This window comes from Hemicordylus capensis, chromosome 1, assembly GCF_027244095.1.
Source record: "Hemicordylus capensis ecotype Gifberg chromosome 1, rHemCap1.1.pri, whole genome shotgun sequence".
NCBI lineage: Eukaryota > Metazoa > Chordata > Lepidosauria > Squamata > Cordylidae > Hemicordylus > Hemicordylus capensis.
The window spans coordinates 141288955-141304226 of NC_069657.1; the positions used below are offsets into that span (position 1 = coordinate 141288955).

The 15272-nt window shown below is 45.6% G+C and overlaps 1 protein-coding gene across 1 annotated transcript in view; it reads right to left on the minus strand.

The window, feature by feature from the left end:
- Positions 1-15272, minus strand: part of ZP1 (zona pellucida glycoprotein 1) — a 35614-nt gene that overhangs the window by 14227 nt on the left and 6115 nt on the right. Inside the window, exons 5-10 of the mRNA XM_053250455.1 lie at positions 14461-14645; positions 14273-14370; positions 13752-13879; positions 13469-13658; positions 13233-13383; positions 9058-9142 (exon numbers count right to left, since the gene is read on the minus strand). Coding sequence (XP_053106430.1) covers positions 9058-9142; positions 13233-13383; positions 13469-13658; positions 13752-13879; positions 14273-14370; positions 14461-14645 — 837 coding nt within the window. The remainder of the gene's footprint in view (positions 1-9057; positions 9143-13232; positions 13384-13468; positions 13659-13751; positions 13880-14272; positions 14371-14460; positions 14646-15272) is intronic.

Genomic DNA, 15272 nt, shown 5'->3' on the forward strand with positions numbered 1-15272 from the left:
GTGTTCCAAAGAAGAGAGCTGGCCACAGAGAAGGCTCTCCTATGGGCCCAGGCCCCCAATATCTCTTCCACATACACCAATCTAAATGCATGTAATGTTAATGTGCAACATCACCTATCATTTGGGGAGCAGAGTAGGCTTGTGCCCGAAACGTTTCGGCGGCCATTGAAAAGGCCGCCAAAACGTTTCGGGTGTGGGGGCGGATTCGGCGATTCGGCACCGGCGGGGGTAGGGCTTTAAGGGTGGGGGAGAGTGTACTCACTCCCCCCCCGCCATGTTTCCTCCGCCGGCGCTCTCCGAATTTTAAGCCCCTTGGGGCAGCAGCGTTCCTCCCTGCTGCCCCGTTCCCCCTGTCGGCCGGAAGTCCCGAGCGCGCGTGCACCTGTCGTGCGTGCGCGCGCCCACCGGTCGTGCGGGGAACGGGGCGGCAGGGAGGAACGCTGCCGCCCCGAGAGGCTTAAAATTTGGAGAGCGCCGGCGGGGGAAACGCGGCGGGGGTGTGTGTGAGTACACTCTCCCCCGCCCTTAAAGCCCTACCCCCGCCGGCACTGATAATTTTTCGTGCACATCCCTAGAGCAGAGCTGGTCTTGTGGTAGAGACTACATGTGTGAGCAGTGTAAGATATTCCCCTTAGGGGATGGGGCCCCTTTGAGAAGAGCACCTGCATGCATAAGGTTCCAAGTTCCCTCCCTGGCTTCTCCAAGATAGGGCTGAGAGAGATGCCTGCTGGCAACCTTGGAGAAGCTGCTGCCAGTCTGTGTAATACTGAGCTAGATGAACCAGTGGTCTGACTCAGTATAAGGCAGCTTCCTAAAGTGTGAATGCTTTATATCAGGCAGGGTGACCAACTTGAGGCTTTCCAGCTGTTGCTGGACTACAAGAAATTGCACTGGAGATGATGCCTGCCAAATGACCAGGAAAAACATGCCCCGACATACAACTGGACCTTCAACAGCAGCTTGCTCTACAGAAATTCAGGTGAGATAATTTATTTCATTCATGGAGATAAATAGCATTATTTACTAATCCTGCAGTTCAGGCTACTGTAGCTACAGAAGCTGGTAGTAGGGATGTGCACAGAACCGCAGAAGTGCGGTTAGGCGCCGAGGGGGGGGTCTTGCTTTAAGGGCGGGGGGGTTGTACTTATCCCTCCGCCGCTTTTCTCCCTCCAGCGCTCCATTTTTCTACAAAGTTTTGGGGGCGGCAGTGTTCCTCCCTGCTGCCCCTGCCCCTGTTGTTAGCAGGAAATAGCGGAAGTATCCACTGTGCACGCGCCCGATTACTTCTGCTATTTCCTGCTAACGACGGGGGGGGGAGGGAGGAATGCTGTTGCCCCCAAAACTTTGTAGAAAAATGGATCGCCAGAGGGGGAAAAGTGACGGGAGGGGTAAGTACACCCCCCCACCCTTAAAGCGAGACACTCCCTGCAGGCACCGAACCTCTGAACCGGTTCGGAGGCCTCTAAAATGGTAGTCCTCCTTGTGTACATGGGAAGGGCTTTCAGGGATAGCAAGATTGAAGCTGGCCTTCATGTATGTGAAGTAGGAGGACTTACAGAGTTATATACATACTCTGTAGTATTATACACATGGGTGTATGAATACATATGAATTCAATTGTTTATTCCCTTTCTGTAGCACTTTTTATTGTGCAAAGTGCTTTATTACAGTTATTTGACTCAGCTTCACAACCATTGTGGTATGGCTTTGGCAGCACCCACAGCTTTTCTTCCACTTCAGAGACTTGTCATATTCTCAGCTTTCAATGTTCTGAAGTCCACTTTGTTCTAACACAAACTATTCTGCTTAAGAATGGATGGTTTGATTGTTGATGATTCAGTTGTGAGGCGTGTGTTTTGAATGTTTTAAAATCAAATTTGCAACGCAGACCAGGCTGATGGGGATTTGTCTCCCCACCACTTAGACTGCCTCCTCGGCCTTCTAGGTGCTTTCCAGCCTAGCTGCTCATGAGCAGCAAAATGCTTCTGTTCGGGCAAGTCATATTCTGAACGGAAACGTCAGGGGGAGCAGTCTCACAGCAACTAACAACCCCCCCCAAACCAGCAACTTTTCTATGCCAGATGGAGCTACGATGTCGTAGCTCCATTTCACAGTGATTAAATTCGAAACAAGGCATTGGAAATGTGAATGGCACCCTGCTGTCCGTGTAAGGACTGCGGTGTCAGGATGCAGGAAGTGTGGAAGCACACTTCCAAGATGCATCCTGACCCCGTTGCAGGGTCTAGTCTGGAAAGCGCCCTAGGGTATTATACTGAATTAGGGAAGACTCTTTCTACACGACTTGCAGCCCATGGCTTCCTGACCCAGGTTTGTCACCAGGGAGAAGCCCGGGATTGTAAACTGATCTCATGACTTGTATTCAGAACCTCTTAGAGCCCTCCAGTCTCAATCTATGCTTAGTGGCACTGGGGAAGTCACTGGGTCTAATCAGCAAAGACGACACTGTTGAGAAACACTGGAAATCAACAATCCTAAGGGGTAATAGGGTCAATGCTTAACCTTTACCTATGCAGCATGTTACCTTATTACTGCTTAGACTACCACTAGGCAAGTCTTGCCTTATACTTTTGAACAGAAGCATTGAACAAAAGATCAATTATCAGAAGGCTGATAAAAATCTGTTAGTGTGACTACCTCAGTGACAACTTATATTTGCCACTCAAACTAGACATTCCCTGCATCCTAGCCTCACACATCCCCTAAATGCATCACTTCCTAGTTTGTGTGGATATTCAAACTAGTTTGAGTAATCCCTCCAAATCAGATTGCAGGACAGGACAAGCTATGATTGGCAGGGACTGCTTAGACCAATTGGTTTGGATGCCTAAGCTATAGTAGTAGGTTTGTTTGCAGCATTTTGACTCTTGAGAGAGAACTCTACTGGAGTAGGGGCTTGTCATCGCTATAGCTCAGCTCTAAAACTATGCTGCTATTAGTTGTTTCAAAATTGTCAAGCTCTTCTATCAGGTCAGACTGAAGTGCACATATGGAGGTTTTCCAAATGGTGAGTTACTCCTGCTTCTCTATTATTAGAGTTGGTCAGTGGGTGGGATTTACTCCAGTTTGGTAACAGCAAACTTTGGGGGAGTGTTGACCACAGTTGTGTGAGATATCCAGGCATTTGTATGGAGACCCCTGAATTGGAGCAGTATTCCCTGTAACAGAAAATCTCAGATGTTGACTACAAAGCCCACTGCAGCTAGGGATTCTGGGAGCTGCAATCAACATCTGGGACTCCTTACAGGAAACACTGGTTGGGAGGTGTGGCTACTTGTCTGGGAGGGTCTGCTCCACCTGCCACCCCTCTCAGTTCCACTCCTGGGCAGACTTGCTTCCTGTGTTCTACTTCCAATCCAGGTAATAGGGGAATAGAAAGCACTTCCACTTGAAAGGGAAGCTTCCCACTGCTTGCAAGACTGAATATCGTGATTTGGAGTTAGTGCTCCATTGCAGCAGCTGGCTCTTCCCACTGATCTAGCATGCACTTATTGTTGTGCAAGAACACTGGGAAAGTAAGTTCGAGAAAGAAAATTATATTTGGGGGAATCTGCAGGCAACATGTATACATCCTTCTTTTCACTACCTGGGCACAAGAGAATGTGTCAATCAGAAGCAGGAGGCAGAACCTCCTCTATAACCCTATTGGCCAGAAATGGGTGGGATGGCTCAGGGAGCTGGCTGTGTGAGAAAACCAACCTTTGAGAAAACCATAAGAAAACCTAATCAACAATAGAAAGCAGCAATGTGAACAGCCTGACTTACTCCCATTTATGCTCATTTACACTGGTATGATTTCTACACTCATCCTAACTTAAACTACTTCCTCCTGCAGGTGATCTCCACACACGTCCAAGCTATGACCTTCATTAGGCTAAAAATGCTTCACTATAGCTCAGCTTTTGAATACATACATACTTTGTTAGCCACCCTATAACAAAATGATCTCTGGGTGGCTTACAACATAGCCTGGTTCCAATGTTTCCAAGTCTAAACTCATTTTATATTACAGGTTTCCTCCTCCGACACTAAAGGCACATGCATACTTTCAGTTTTAGTTGAAGGATTTCTAACAGTCAGTTAAACTTGGTCAGATTTTTTGGCTATCCACATTTTGAAACAGGAAAAGTTAAACTCCCAGTACAGGTTCAGTTCTTGAAAAACCAGTGATCAAGACTATATTCTAGACCAAGATTAGCATTGATGACTTGTAATGCTAGTGTAGCGCCTAAGACAGGAGTAGTTATAGGACAAGTTGACAGATGCCAGGAGAGAGGAATTTTCAGCTCACCTGGCTGTTCTGCCTTGCTCTCATAGGCCTCCAGGATGGGCTCAGCAAGTGGGGTTTGACAACACACCTCCTCCAGGGCAGTGAATAATTAGTCCAAATGAAGGCTTTCTCCATATACCAATTTAGCAACAGCAGAATTGCCTAGTTTGTCCTAGCAACTGACCTTATTTCTATTTGAATCTGTTCTGTAATGAAAGCTTTATGTTCTAATCTGCTGCTAGGTTAAGTTATCCTGCTAGAGCCCACAACATAACAAGTCATTCCCTTTCCATGCTTATAGGGGTGTGCGCACACACACAGAGCTATTTTTAGTAGTGGATCAGTACCATTAAAGCTAGTTATAAAAGCAAAAGATTGTTTTACCAGAGATGTTGCCAGCAGCTTTAAGTGCAAATAAATGTGGTGGGATGCAAAGAGGGGAATGACATGGCTGGGAGAGAACTTGAAATGTGTTTATCTAGTGAAATGAAATATCAAGCAATCTACTGGAAGCATGTTGAATTTCTTTAATATATTTCCCCCCTTCCATCAGTATCAAAGTTTTGTCATCGTGCTTTTCTTCTTCCAGAACAGTAGCACTGCAACAAATAGGATACAACCCACCAAAGGCAGGACCACTAAGAACATCAGAGTCAGGTCTTCACTGGAGGCCATGTCTGTGGACAAGAGTACAGATTAAGAACTGTGTATGTGTACCTTGTGAAACACTGTCATAATATCTCCTTGACTGGTGAAGTCATGGGGAGACCCTTCTCTTGGCAGAGTCAGGCTAGTCTACTGGGAGAACATAACAACCTTGCCATAATATGGGCCTGACAGGTAGTTATCCTGCTATTAGCTTTCAAAATAGTTGACTGTATAAAAGGCTCAAATTCTAAGCCCATATGACTGCTTGTATCCTGGTTATCTAGGTTATGATTAGTAGAGATAAGCACCCAATGAATCAGGGACTTGCAATGAGAATCTTAGGCCACCCATAGGCAAAAAGGCTTTTTGCCACCCTTTCACCTTAAAGAAAACAAGGTTTGCCTTTAAAAAAAAAAAAAGGAGGCAAAAGGGAGGGCTTTCTCCTTGCCCACTCCACCCTTGCTGCAGCTGCTGCTGCCCACAGAAAGGGGAGGCGAAATTGGAGGGGCAAGATTTGCTACTCCTCAGATTTTGCCGCCATAGGCAACTCTGCCTCTCCAATAATCCACCACTGCAGCTGTCCCATCTGCGTAGGTTAGTTACACATAGCACCATGTAGGCAAGGATGCAAACCCTTGATGGAAGTTTGGAAAACAGCATGGTGATAAGCCTTATTGACAGTTTTTCATCTCAGACACCAAGATGTATCTGCAACAGCAGATGATGCAGGGATAAGTATAATAGGCATGGTAGGAAATTCTCTCAATTGCTCACTTACCATTCTGCCCTTTGACGTGTTTCTCATAAGACTGGCTGTTCTCTTGAAAGACTACGGCTCCATAAGTGCCTATGAGGTCCAAGGATTCTGTCCCGTTGTCAGTCTTCAGATACCTACGGCCTCCTAAAGGCAAGTTGGAGATTTTGCTAATATTCTCACCAGCAGGCTCTCATGCCATATATGAATGGCTGGGGAGAGGAGTACAGTAGTTGCCATCGTATTGCAAGGACTAGGAGTTTGTAGCCAGGGCTCAGCTCTGTGTGTCCAATAGCTAGAGACAAATGTCATGTACGCTAGAGGATGCACTGTTTATTTATTTTATTGTTAAATTTATATACCGCACTTCATTAGAACAATCCCAAGGTGGTTCACACAAAAACACACACAAGACTATAAAAAAAATATACAATTAAAATATTAAGCTAAGTTAGGGATTCTCAACCTTGGGTCCCCAGATGTTATTGGACTTCAACTCCCATAATCCCCAACCAAAAGCTATTGGGGCTGGGGTTTATGGGAGTTGAAGTCCAATAACATCTGGAGACCCAAGGTTAATCCCTGAGCTAAAATATAAAAACAGAAATATGACTAAAAAGATTTAATACACAAGCATAAAAAAGCATACAAAATAAAAGTAGAGACAATCATAAGAGCTTGGGTAAGAAGCTCTTCAACATGCTTTCTAAAAACTGTTATGGAGACTGAGGAGTAAATAGCCACCGGGAAAGCATTCTAGAGTCTGGGGGCAGCAACAGAGAAGACCCTGTCCCAAGTGCACAACAGCTGAGCCTCCCTCATTGTTGGCACCCAGAGCAGAACCCCCTCAGATGACCTTGTCAAGCAGGCAGCAACCCTTGGGTATCCAGGGCCCAAACCATTAAGGGCTTTCAAGGTCAAAACCAGCACCTTGAATTGGACCCGGAAACAAACTGGTAGCCAGTGCAGCTCTTTCAAAATGGGTGTGATGTGATCCCAGCAGGCAGCTCTAGGTAAAGAGTAGCTGCTGCATTTTGCACTATTCTTCAAGGGCAGCCCCTGTAGAGTGTAATCCAGTAATCCAGCCATGATATGACTAACTGGCCCTATCCACCCCCAGCACAGTACCTCCAGTGACTGTTCTGTCTATCTTATGATTCTTTTTAGATTGTGAGCCCTTTGTGGACAGGGATCCATCTTGTTATTTCTCTGTGTAAACTGCCCTGAGCCATTTTTGGAAGGGTGGTATAGAAATCAAATAAATAAATGAGGTGTGGGTAACTGGCCAGTTCTGCCTTAGAGAAAGAGACGCAGCTGGCGCACTAGCCAAAAGGGGTGTAAAGGCCCCCCTGGCCACCACCTCCACCTAAGCTTCCAAAAGCAGAGCCGGGTCCAGCAATACCCCCAAGTTGTGTACTTGCTCCTTCAAGGGGAGTGCAACCCCATCCAGAACTGGTAAAATCTCCTCATCCAATTGGCATTCCTACTGACCAACATTACCTCCGTCTTATCTGGATTCAATCTCAGTTTGTTAGCCTACATCCAACCCATTATGGCCTCCAGCCCATGATTCAGGACATCCACTGCCTCCCTGGGATCAGGTGACAAGGAGAGATAGAGCTGAGTGTCATCTGCATATTGCGGACAACTCAGTCCAAGTCCTCGGATGACCTCTCCCAGTGGTTTCATGTATATGTTAAACAACATGGGGGACAAAAACAAACCCTGAGGGACCCCAGGGGTGTATCTAGGGTAGGGCAGGCAGGGCACATGCCCCGGGCACCATTTGAAGGGGGGTGCCATTTTTTAAAATTAATTTTTTTTAAAATGGCCACTGAAAACAAAATGGCAACCGTGCATGCTCAAATGGCCTCTGTGAGGCCCGAGGCCATTTGAGCATGCACGGCGGCCATTTTATTTTCAGTGGCCATTTTTTTAAAACAAAATTTTTTTAAATGGCCACCGCACAGGCTCAAGTGATCCCTGCGAGGCCCTAGAGGCCAGCGGTGGAAGGGAGAACCTTTGAAGACCCCCCATGGCCTTTAGGAATACCCCTGAAGGGGCTACAGGTAAATAAATAAATAAATAATATAATATAATATAATATAATATAATATAATATAATATAATATAATATAATATAAGTCACAGACTGTACACATATTCAGTTTGGCACTATGTACAAAGAGTCAGGGCTTGTGAATACTGAGCTGAAGCTTATGAGCTAGGATTGTATTCATTTGCTCTTACTTTGCTTCTTGTGATAAGTGAGTTAAATGTGATGTCTTAATAATATGGCTATTAATGGTGAGTTTGTCTTTGAATCAGTGTGAAATCCTTAATATTAAGGCCCACTGGGAGTTTCTTGCTCTCTTTCTCTCATTTTAACTGTCTTTCTGAAATACTAGAATATATTCCAAGCAGTGACACAGTTTACTCTGCATATCCTTTAGTTATTTTCAGAGTATCTGGGAAAAGTCAAATTCTCCATTTATTTTTAAAACTTATGTAATAGTGATGCTGCTATGCATAGTAGGGAATTAGACAGGCACTTCTGTTTAGTTTTCCAAGTACACCTCCACATAGTATTTGGGTATTTTATGAGGCCCAGCATACTGAAATTTGTAGTTTTCCAGCATTTTTTGGTCTGGCTACGTCCACTGCTAAATAGTTTTTGAAATATTAATAGATTAACGAGCTTGACTTGTATTTTTGAGCTGATATTATGGTCAAGTTATCTGAAAGTTGGGTGTCAGATGTTTGGACAGGGGGCATAATTTCAGTGCTTGCCTTAGCCGCTATTTTCCCTAGATACGCCTCTGCGGGACCCCACAGGCCATAGAGCCAAGCAATAGTCCCCCAGCACCACCTTCTGGACCCTCCCCAGGAAACGACAGGAGCCACTCCAAAGCAGTACCTCCAATATCTATACTCGAGAGGTGGTCCAGAAGGATACCATGGCTATAAAGCAGCTACAGCCAGACTACATATCAGGTTAAGAAAGAGCTGGGGAACGAGTATCAAGCAATATTGTGGTACCTAGCTGTAGACCAGGGCTGTACAACTTTAGTTCTCCTGAACTCCTATCATCCCCAGCCTCAGTTGGCAGGGATGATGGTGTTGCAGTCCAATATCTGCAGGGCGGCTGAAATTGTGCAGCCGTGCTGTAAGCTGATGCTTTCACGAGTCTGTGCTTACCTCTTATTCCTATTTCAAACACTAGATGCAATTCCTTGCTCCTACTGCCACACATCTCAGAGTTACCAGTGCTAAGATCTAGTGCTTAGTCATCATGGGCAAAACAAGCCATTGGCATGCGCAGCACTTCTAACACCTCTTGAACATCAACAAAGCCCTTCTGACTTACTTGCAGCCACTGGCATTTGGCATGTAACTCTGCAGGATTCTAGCTGAGAGGCATGGCAGACAGACACACTGCAGAAGAGGTATACCTGAAAAGAGTTACACTGCATTAGAAGAGTCCTGTTAGGACAGATGTGCTACCCTCATCTTCATGGGCAACCAGAGCCAAGGATGTCCTTGCAGTTAAGGACTAATTCCAGAGTTTACACTCTTAACACAAGTATTGCCTTGCTGGTTCAGGGAGTGTCTAACGTTTTTGTACTAAATCTCAATTTACAGGCATTAGGTAGTCTACCAAAAGCTGGCCAAGTCATTCTGTGATCTACCTTCTGTGCTCATATAGAACAAGTGTTCTTAGTAGCTGTACAACTCGCAAGCCAAAGAACAACTTAGGTATAATGTTTATTGTAGCAAGAAAAGTGCATGCACCCCCCACCTCCAAGAACTGGCATGCCCCCATCTCATTTCTGTTTCAGGAATCTAATATGGAACACAATTTGCCCAACCTTACATGCACTTTGCCTCTTCTGTGCCCTGCCTTTTTTTCCTGGTGCCACCACTGTAGCAAGATCTGTAGTAGTCCATTGTTTAAACTATTTAAATTTAATTAAAGTTTGAACAACTTGCATTAAGTTAGACCACTCAACTGTGAATACAAGTCCTAATTTTAACCTAGGGGATCCTAATTTTAAGTCTTGGGTCATATACCTGCATCTTGACACTTGTTATCTAGACAAGTATGAATGACCCCACATAAATGCTTCTCCTAGAGTAATAGATATTGTAAACCGCCTGTTGTAAACTGCCCAGAGACGTACGTTTTGGGCAGTATAAAATATTTTAATAAATAATAAATAAATAAGATATTATTTGTTTGTTATTTCTATGTGTAAACCGCCCTGAGCCATTCTTGGAAGGGCAGTATAGAAATCAAAATAATAATAATAAGTCCCAGTCAGAAATCGAATCACTGCTAAACACTGTCCGTATATTCAGTAGCGATATAGCAATGGAGTTTGGACTAGACAAGTGTGCTGCATTAATAATGAGCAGAGGAAAAATAAGAAAAACAGAAGGAATCGAACTGCCCAATGGAAGCAAGATCAAGAACCTGGAAGAGAAAGAACATTACAGATACTTGGGCATTCTCCAGGCTGATAACATCGCACACACTGAAGTTAAAAGAAAAATTGGAAGTGAATACATCAGGAGAGTTAGAAAAATCCTCAAGTCCAAACTCAATGGCGGGAACACCATACAAGCCATAAACACCTGGGCTATACCTGTTATCAGATACACTGCAGGAATAATAGACTGGACCCAGGCAGAGCTAGAGACACTGGATCGTAAGACCAGGAAAATAATGACCATCAATCACGCTCTGCACCCCCGCAGTGATGTAGATAGGCTATACCTCCCTCGCAGCTCAGGTGGAGGAGGAATACTGCAAGTCCATCAAACAATAGAGGAGGAGAAAAGAGGTCTTGAAGAATATATCAAGGACAGTGAAGAAGATGCACTTCAAATGGTCAATAATGCGAAACTATTCAACACCAATGAAACAAAGCAGGCCTACAAGAAAGAACAAGTCAAGAACCGAGCAGAAAAATGGAGAAATAAGCCCCTGCATGGTCAATATTTGCACAATATAAGTGGAAAATCAGACATCACCAAGACCTGGCAATGGCTTAAGAATGGTTACTTGAAGAAACAGAGGGTTTAATACTGGCCGCGCAAGAACAGGCACTAAGAACAAATGCAATAAGAGCAAAAGTCGAAAAATCCACAACAGCAAGTGCCACCTTTGTAAAGAAGCAGATGAAACAGTGGACCACCTAATCAGCTGTTGCAAAAAGATCGCACAGACTGACTACAAACAAAGGCATGACAAAGTAGCAGGGATGATACACTGGAACATCTGCAAAAAATACAAGCTACCTGTAGCCAAACATTGGTGGGACCATAAAATTGAAAAAGTGGTAGAAAATGAAGATGTAAAAATATTATGGGAGTTCCGACTACAAACAGACAAACATCTGCCACACAATACACCAGACATAACTGTAGTCAAGAAAAAAGAAAAACAAGTTAAAATAATCGACATAGCAATACCAGGGGATAGCAGAATAGAAGAAAAAGAAATAGAAAAAATCACCAAATACAAAGATCTACAAATTGAAATGGAAAGGCTGTGGCAGAAAAAGACCAAAATAATCCCAGTGGTAATTGGCGCCCTGGGTGCAGTTCCAAAAGACCTTGAAGAGCACCTCAAAACCATAGGGGCCACAGAAATCACCATCAGCCAATTACAAAAAGCAGCTTTAATGGGAACAGCCTATATTCTGCAACGATATCTATAACAACTGACAATAAAATTCAGCCATCCCAGGTCCTGGGGAAGGACTTGATGTCTGGATAAAACAAACCAGTCAATAACACCTGTCTGACTGTGTAAACAAGCACTAATAATAATAATAATAATAGACTTCTCACAACCCAGTTATGATCATAAAATGCAAATGCTTCAAATAAAGCACGGGTTGAATTATGTTGTCTCGGTTGCTGGAGGGGGTGCATGCATGGAAAGATTGCTAACCAAAGTGTAGTTAGGGCAAGACACCTAAATATCAATTATAAGCTTTCAAATGAAGAAGCCATGTTTACCGAGAGGCTGGACATGACAGGAGGAAGTTGTAACGATCAGAGGCAGGATACAAAATTCTCCTAACCCTGAGGAGTGCTGGTTTTCACCCTTCCAAGGAAATATTTGGGGAGAATATTTGGGGGAACCCGCCCCCTCCACCCCAGGAAAGGCTTGAGCAGTCCTAGGGCTTTCAGGAGCATGTGACTAGGGCAGGACCCAATAAGGAGTGACATTATAAGAATTAATAACTGGAAAAGAAAAACTATAGAGGCATCAACAATTGCTGCTTCCATTCAAGTAAAAAAATCCTTTCCCAACTACAAGAACCATATAGCAGATCCAAGCTCTTAAAAACAAGAATTCCCTGATGTGTCTAGCTAAACTGGACAGTAAGTGTCTAGCTTACCTGGAAGAAGAAATCCCTCCTACTTACTTCCAGGTAAGGGACTCTCAGTTGATTCCCAGCCTATGGCAGTTAGTCTCTTACAGTAGTTGCTATCAGACCTTACTCAGAGTTCAGTTCTTCCCTGTCCAGTAAACCCTGCCCCTCCCTCTGGATTGGGCCACAGGGATTTGATTCTCCTGGGCTTTCTTCCTTATTTGGAGAGGCCCACCCAGGCTTGCCACCTGAAGAGCTCTAAAATGAGGAACACACTGCAAGGCCTTAATTTTTAAAAATCACACATATTACATGATGGCTGTCATTACCATGATTAGCAGCCTTGGGTGCCCAAGGCTGCCTGTCACAGAAACAGCAGCAGCCACCACAGTTACAATGGGTGCCAATCACACAAATACTGCTCTAACTGTGAGCAATGAGGTCTGGGGTGAGTGACAGCCCTGGAATAGACTGCAGTCCATTGCAAGGCCAAAGGAAAACACACACATGAACAAAACAACATTCCTTTTTAACTTGAAAAGCGACCCTACATTTTAATCACAAATAAAGAACAATTCCTTAAAACAGAGAACAGGTGGCAGGCCTAGACCTACCCTCCAAGCAGTTGCTCTAACTGAGGCCTAGTCCTCCCTCAAGCTCATTTATCACTAGAGGTGAACCACCCAGGGTTATGGAAAGCCCTACCAAGGGCACCATAACTAGACATGCTTGGACAACATAGGTCCACAAAAACCACTAGGTTCTCTTGATATTGTGCTAGTTGCCACTGGCCATATATCTGTGCTGACCAACATGGGATGGGCGGAGTGCATGGACTGAACAGCCATACAAGTCTTAGTAAGAGGAGAAGCCAAGGCCTTTATTCCTGAGAGTGTTCCTTTCACCAGGGTAGCAGCATTCCTATCAGAATCCTAGGATCCTCCTAGGATTCTAAACCTGGCCAGATCCATGAGTTAAGCACTGTTTAACATGGTAATAAAGTGAGAATCCTCTAATAGCTTGTCCAATGTACATAAATGCTTTCTGCAGAATTGAGCACACACTACTCCTGCACTAAAAGGTTTAATTTGACAACCTGCTATTTCTATACTCAACCCTGAAGGAACCCACTACAGGTTTTGTCCCAAATTCTTACCAATCCATCAAGCACCAACTGAGAGGCAGAATCCACAAATGCAAAGGTGGAGAGGGTGAAGCGCTGGTAGTGGGTGGGAAAGGCCAGCTCAGATGTGGCAGGCCCCACAAGCACCAGCTGGGTCCTGTAGTTGTCTCCTTCAAAAGGGCACCTGGGAACAAGAGACATTCCCATTCAAGCAGGCCACTGCAGCCAACCGTCCCCCCAAGGGAGCCAGCAGCCTCCTGACCACTCACCCCTCCACCAGGACTGGCCACTGCAGCCGCTCGAGGGGATTTGCGCTGGGGGTAGCCCAACAGTCCTGCAGAACCAGCATCAAGGACGGGTCTGTTCTCTGCAGGATGCGAACTTCCACATACACAGGGTCCCGGAGCACCTTCACCACAGGATAATCGGTTTCCACATAATAGGAGAGGTAAGCGGCATCTGGAGGAGAGAGGCAGGCAGAGGGTCAGCTGTATGGCTCATAAGGGGCAGTCGGGGCAGCAGCGTCTGCACCAAGGCTTGAAGTACACCTACCTCTAGCAATGCGCAGCTCCAACCGGAGAGGCCCCGCCTGGAGAACCGGAGCTGGGGTGGGAGGCAAGAGGACCTCAGCCTGAACTGGCAGGAAGTCTGTGGCATTGTAGACGCAGCGAGCATGGAGGCTGCACACAGAAGACAGGGTTGACGAAGGGTGCAGAGTCCTGAGCCTTATTGTCAAACTGGTCATCAGGGGAAGCGTCAAATCCTCTAACAGCTCTGTAGACATCGCTTTCCAGAGTGTATGAAATTCCCATATATCCCCCCGCCCCACCATCATCACCTTGCAAACCAAAGGATAGGACCCAACCACATGCAGCCATCTTGAGATCATGAAAGGGTGATTCAAGCCACACTTGTGAAGACAGGGTTTTGCTCTCCACGCCACTGCCCCCAGGTCTCCCTGATGAAGCCCTCCCCGGTTGCAGCTGGAGCATCTGTACAAGTGTTGATGCACCTCAAGTGCAGTGATCCGTACCAGCAGGTGCGTTACCAATACACGGGGAAGTTCAGCTTACATGAAGGTGCTGTCTCGTGTGACAGAGCCATCTGGCCCATCCAAGACGTCAATGCCAGAAGCCAGCTCGTTCTCATAGATCAGTCTCCCACCAGTCACCTAAAGGGTAGCAAGATATAGGCTCTGTTTATCTGGCTCCGAGGTTTGGGTGAAGAAACACCTCCCTGGCTACAAGGGCCACATCCTCACCTGAACTGTCGTGCCACACTGGGTGAGGGGGAAGCGGAAGACCAGGAAAGCCTCTGTTCTTCTGACAGGCTGGCAGCCCGCTTGGGCATAGGAGAGCCTGACATTCTCAAGGACAAGCGGGTAGTCGGTCATATCTCTGGAGACAACCAGGATGAAGTGACCATCCTGAAGGCACTGAAGAGTGACTGCAAGACCGAGGGAACAAGCGAGGGATTACAAGCGGAAATCCTTTTGTGGTGCTACCCTGAAGCTTTTCACACGGGGATTTTGAAGCCCTTTCACTCGCACCTCCTCTGGACTGGAGGGGGTGCATTCACATATCGGCGAGAATTGCCCCAAAGTCCCCACAAGTTATTGGGGACCAGTTCACACGCGATATGGGTTTTTCCACTGCATGAGTGTAGCCCAATTTATATCTGAGGTAAAAAAAATCCACTATTTGTGTCGGTTTTTTGGGACAACACTGAGTTCGCAGTAAAGCCTCCCCGTAAACGCGGGGTAAAACCTACTGTGCATAAAAGCCCCCTGGAACCTTTGACCCCTCAAAGAGGTTTCTCTTTCAAACCAGTTCAGTTTGATCGCAAGAATGGAGTTAAAGGTAAAGTGTGCTGTCAAATCAATTTCGACTCCTTGTACCCACACAGCCCTGTACTTTTCTTTGGTAGAACACTGTGGCTTTATGCCAAGGATCAAGGACTCTGGCGGCTAGAAGCCAAGAGAAGTGTGTCAAGACAAGTTCTACAAGAAAGCCCATAACTTGCCATTTGCCTGTCTTGGATGCATGCAATCCAGTAAGCCTATGCCTGCATTTT